The sequence below is a fragment of the Lissotriton helveticus genome, chromosome 7 (assembly GCF_964261635.1).
Source record: "Lissotriton helveticus chromosome 7, aLisHel1.1, whole genome shotgun sequence".
NCBI classification, from domain to species: domain Eukaryota; kingdom Metazoa; phylum Chordata; class Amphibia; order Caudata; family Salamandridae; genus Lissotriton; species Lissotriton helveticus.
The window spans coordinates 1,015,885,597-1,015,891,596 of NC_136068.1; the positions used below are offsets into that span (position 1 = coordinate 1,015,885,597).

Below are 6,000 nucleotides of genomic sequence, written 5' to 3' on the forward strand. Positions count from 1 at the left end.
TTGCTTTTTAATAAGAATGGTACATGGAACGCTCATATTGATTTACGTAACATGAAATTTTTAAGAATAATAGAGAGTATTTTTAGATTTTCGGCGAAGATAGGAAATAAACCTATCTGCGAAATCTTAACACTCTATCGGAGCACATGTATTTCAGGGGTCTGTTATGGAGCTGCTATTTGGGGCAGGTCTAATATCACCTCCCTTCAGACCCAAGAAAATAAATTCTTAAAAAGATTATTGGCAGTCCCTTATGGGACTACAAATTACATAATCCACAAAGAATTATCAACCCCATATATTAGTGACACAATAAATGTTGCAGGACTCACCTTTTAGCATAGCATCTGGTCTAAGGATGAAACCAAACTCACAAAAGACCTACTTATGGATTGTCTAGCACTTGATCATAGCAGGAGGATTCCTTGGCTGGAGCACATTCACCACATTTCTAAACACTGTAAACCTGACATGTACAGAAGTGACCCCCTTCCTATATTGGAACTTAGTAAACAGGATCTTAAGCGCAAATATCTCAAATTAAAGGACGAAGAAAGAGATCGGTCTGTTAGTCAAAACACACTGTCATGTCATATGGTGAACGACCTTTAGTGAGGGGACTACAGCCGTACTTAATACTGGTGAAAAACGACCAACAGAGATTTTCTCTCACTAGGTTAAGGATGAGCACGTTACATTACCTAGTTGCTTTCCCTAGAGTGGAAAAATGGTGTTGGAAACTACAGAAATGTCATTGTGATGGAAAAACTATGCAATCTACGATGTATTTTATTCTTTTTTGTAGTTTTTATAAGGATATCCGGAAATCAATTTTAAAACCTCTATTTTTATCAAACCTGCTTTTTAATTATAAACATGCATTCAATTTTTTATGTAACTTAGAAAACTTGAAAATTATATGTAGTGTAATCTGTTTCATACAGCTTGCAGTCAGGAAACGAAAAGATTACTCACATCTTGAGGCATTGCTGTATGAAAACTTGGATGATCATTCTTAAATATTGCTTTGTTTTCACTATTGATTGGTTGCCAAGAATGCTAACTTTATATTTCAGGTATTCTCAATATGTCCCTTTCACCAGCACTTTATCTCCTGAGACTGAATGTATTAACTCTTGATTAGCTCGCAAATCCTTAGTCCCTTTAAAAAATGCCAAGATTGATTATTGATGACCATACGGACTTTTCGATAAAATATTTCACAAATGTATTTTTAATAATTCTTTTATTGTATTTATCTTTTAAAATACTGGAATAACAATGTAAACTTAGGAATGTTTTCTTTTATAGTATGCTTTTATGGTGAGATTTGTTACACCGAATAAAGCTGATTTTGATTTTGATTTGATTTGAAAACAAACTGCTGCTTGAAATAGATCATGTACACATATGAGACCTTGTGGTGTTATTTTAAGTCGCAAGGAAAGATGATTCTTGTTTTGCTTTAGTAGACGCCTGCAGCCTTTAAGGTCATTACTGCGTTACAGATCTCTGTAATGACGACGGGGCATAGCTCTGCTGTATTGGACCAGTTTGCATTGAATATGTGTAAGGTGGGTTTCTGTATTAGCAGCTTCTACTGTGCAACTGCCCCACAGAACTCTGCATCTGCCTAGTGACTGTTTGTGGTTTGCAATAAAGACACAGGAAGTGTGCACTTTTAAAGTCTTTTCAAATGCACGCTCTGTGCTGTGCTGCCTGCAAGGGTCATATATCTCTGAACAGGCCCACACACAGTCCCTTCTGCCTTCATTGAATACAAACTACACATTTGTTCTCCACTTCTGATAAACATAGGTTCCCTTTTTGTGGGTTTGATCATTTTATTCTTCACCCCCAGAAACCTGAAGATAGACCGCCTTTCACAGACCTTCTCTGCCAGCTGAAAGAAATCTCAGAATGCGAGCTGTAAACCAGAGCTGTATCATTTGAACCACCAAGTCTAGAAGACTAGAGCTTCATGGAGCACGCGTGTCACCTACACCAATGCAGATCATCTGACATGTGGTACAGAGCCATGTTCAATAAAAACAGCCAAGGATCACGGGTGGACAAATGGACTTTGGCATCCTGGGGTTCCAGCAACAATCATGAGATGGGAGGAAATCTCCCCAGGATATCTCAGAGCTTTGCCTGTGGTTCAGCCATGAGACTGGTAACCCAACCTTAGCAAGGTCTGCTGCAGGAGGCAGACATACACCCAGGCCTGTGGATCCGAGCAAGACAACAACACAGCAGATCCGGAAACTGTGTATCCTGCACAACCATAGAACGAGTAGTAGTAGAGCTTCCTTTTCTGGATAATGTTTTTGTACTGGATGGAATGCCTCTTTCAGGCATTCTCTGTCCTGCATGACGAGCGTGGTTGCATGAGAACTACCCACCATAATGTTAGGCTGTGGAAGCAGGATCCTTTTTGGTTTTGATCCAGTAGGTTTGTATGGAGACCCAGAGCGAATTTTGAAAGTTACATTTTAGGAATTTAGCAGGAAATAATCTCAAAAACATTTTCACAACCTTGTGTAATATGAGATGCCCGCTCCGACTTTGTTTTCATGTATTTTTCTGTAAAGATCCAGTTATATAGCAATTGTGTACAGTACATACATTCTACTGTATATTTGCTCGAGTGATTTGCCCTATAATGTGAGTAACTTATTCTTTAAATATGGTTGATTTTATTGCCTTACCTTTTGAGATTCAGATGCTATTTTTTGGCTTTGTCACTTACGTGTAAATAAACTATTTTCATATTGTGAAAACGTAATGCTTTTCATGTGGCAGCAACCTACATGTCACCTAGAGTGAGTCAAATATCAGATTTCAAATTCTAACCACAGCCGTCAATACATGTATTTTTAACGGTGAGGTGGAAGTTTTTCTCACCATAGTATTTTTCAGTGCCGTGTGTATTACCTTTTTATTCGTAATTCTATTATATGTTTGACAGATACGAGTTTAACATTAATTTAGGAATAAAGGTGCAAAACAACAATTAAATATTTTCACCTAACAAACCATGTACAACAATCGTCCTGTAAAAAGAGGTAATGAAAAGAGGAGGGCAAGTAACATGGGAAAGCGGTAGTGCTCTGCACAACTTCGTACGCATGGATATTAAACTAGCTAATTAATCAAGGTCTTATTTTGGTACAATAGCACTTTAGAACTGAAAACAATATTCTTCTGAAGTTTGGGAAATTCATTTCGAATTCCATGAATGACTGCCTCAACATTCCAACCCGATGGAAGGTAAGATGTTGAGACAGGAAGGAAGGCATTTGTGGTTTCCTTTCCTTTAAATTAGTCTCTTGGGGGCATATCATCAAGAACAGCGTTTAAAATTATCGGCGGTTTAGCGGCAGAAAACTGCAGCTAAAGCGGCGGTAATGGGCGTGATAATATGCCCTAGAGTATTCCAATAGAAGTCCATGTTCTGGTGTGAACATGGGCTTCTATTGGAATTCTCCAGGGCATAATATCAAGCCCATTATCGCCGCTTTAGCAGCAGTTTTCTTCCGCAAAACCGGCGATAATTTCAACGCGGCTCTTGATAATATGCCCCTTAGTTTCCATAACTCTCCTGAATAATAAGGGGGCATATTAGCAAGGTCCTGCGATAATTATCGCTCAGCGCTTTTAGCGCGTGGATAAGTATCGCAGGCTAACGCTGGATTCCATCGTGGAGATAGCGTGCTATCAGCAACGCTTATCTCCCAATCGATAGGAATACATGCGTTAGCTGGTAAACAGTGTGATTATCGCTGGAAATCTAGTGATAATCACACTGCAACCAGCGAAACCTTGCTGATAGTGCAAGGTGATTTTAGCCATGTAATCCTCCTCCCATTGGATTAAATGGCTAAATCTGGAAATTAGCAGACGTAAAAAAGCAGCGTTAACCGTGGTTAGCGCTGCTTTTTTTGTCTCTAACAGGGTTAGCGTGAAGCTTGATATTAGGAGAACCCTGGAGGACCCTGTTGTTGATAGGGCGATATTTTTATCTCCGCTTCTTTGGCTTTTAAAGCCAAAAAAGTGGAGACAAAGCCCTTTATAATATTCCCCAAGGACCTTTGGAAGCAGCTAAGGTGTGCCAGGCCATTGTTGTGCATAATACATAAGATTAGAGCATAAACAGTATACTTTTTCAACAACGATATGCAGCCTGTCTGAGACGTGAGTTGTCTAAAATATATTGACTGCTGCACAGTAGTTATATAGGTACGCAAACTTTCCTTAATCTCCAACATACTCCAGAATCAATCATATTTCTCCTAAACATTGTGGGGGGAGGCAGAAGGTTCTAGCGTACTTGATTAATAATCGTATTCCAGCTACTCCAGTTTGATGTTCTTGTAGCATTGAAGTTGTTGCTGTTACTCGACTTAGAATGTCCATGCCCTGTGTATTTTCAGATCAAACTCTAGAATAGAAATCTTTTCGGTGAAGTTGTATCCGTCTGAGAAAGCAGCGGACTTCAACTGTTTCCAATATTTGTGGGATCTGGTCATAGTTCATCCCTAACTCTAGAGTCCAATTTCCAGTAAGAACTGGTGAAGTTCTCAGTTTCACTGATGCCCTGTGTGCCACATCCACTTGGAAAACTTTGCCATGACCTTCAATTTTTAAGATATGGACATATATTTGACACCTCAAGGGACTTTATCTGCCTCCATACAGAACTCTTAAGACTAGATGGATCAGTACATGGTATCAAACTAGACTATTTCCCAACTAGACACTGACAACCATATCCACTCATAGCTGTATGGAACTGAGCACAAAAACACTTAGTAGCCTCCAAAACTCGACTTACTTGACTTAGATGAGTCCCTTGTTGTTTCTATGGTGGGTTTTGAGGCACCATGGGACAGATTTACATCAAAGTAACGAAGCACGGTGCAGCAAGTCATTTAGCTGCGCTGTGCTGCGTTAGTTTGGAAAGCACAGACATGCGACATATTTACAAGAATATGTCGCATCTCTGTGCTTCCCCTACACTGGCACACATGCTGCAGCCATGCGCCGGCGCAGGCACCCTTGCACCATGGTGCAAGGGTGCCTGGGTCTTGGGGAGATTGTTTTTGTGCAGGAAGGGGCACCTTCCTGCACAAAAACCATCACAAGAGGCTTTTTCCTCTTTCAATGCGTGCTGTAGAATGCAGCACGCATTGAAAGAGGAAGAAACGAAGAGAAATTAAAACATTTCTCCTCGTTGCGCCTCGCTACGCCACCTCTAGGCTGGCGTAGCATGCACACGCATCTCCGGATTCATGATTTCTCGTAAATCTGGAGATGTCTGGTTCCATGGGTGTTGCGTGGGAACACCCACAGCAACACCCATGGAACGCCCCATCCACGCACAGTGCTGCGTGTGAAGGGGCCATATTTACGAGGAGAGGAAAAGTCACGCAGGGTGGATTTTCCTCTCCTTGTAAATATGGAGGAGCCCCCTGCGCCACCAGTACGTCATGGAAAGTGAGGTACAGGTGACACAGGGGGCTTGTAAATCTGCCCCCAGGTGCTTTTGACGGATGTATGACGTTACAACGCATACTTTTACAACGCCTACCTTTACAACGCATAGTGCTTTTAGGCGCTGGATAGTGATTTATTTAATTTACTATTCCAACTCCAGTCCCCGTGGATAGTAGGGAAGGTGTTGGATAGTATATTAAATACATTCCCTATCCTAGAGCGCCCCCCAGCGCTATGTGTTGTAATGGTTTGCGTTGTAAAAGTTGCGTCGTAATGGTAGTGCGTTGTAAAAGTTTCGTTGTAAAGGATGTTTCCCGCTTTTGACCAATTCCACCCAGGGCCAAACACCTTTAATATGGAAACCAGGTTATATAACAGCAAACTTACAATACTAGATTCACTTTGTCTGGCACATTTGTCTCATTGCCTAAGACTTTATAAACACAGACGAGAAGGACGAGTCCTGAATACATCAGTGCTCGCACAAGAGGTGCTCTCTGT

At 40.9% G+C, this 6,000-nt stretch overlaps 1 protein-coding gene across 1 annotated transcript in view; it reads left to right on the forward strand.

The window, feature by feature from the left end:
* ITK (IL2 inducible T cell kinase) overlaps positions 1-2,783 on the forward strand; it is a 385,858-nt gene extending 383,075 nt beyond the window's left edge. Inside the window, exon 17 of the mRNA XM_078653711.1 lies at positions 1,862-2,783. Coding sequence (XP_078509837.1) covers positions 1,862-1,933 — 72 coding nt within the window. The 3' untranslated portion in view covers positions 1,934-2,783. The remainder of the gene's footprint in view (positions 1-1,861) is intronic.
* Positions 2,784-6,000: the final 3,217 nt, after the last annotated feature.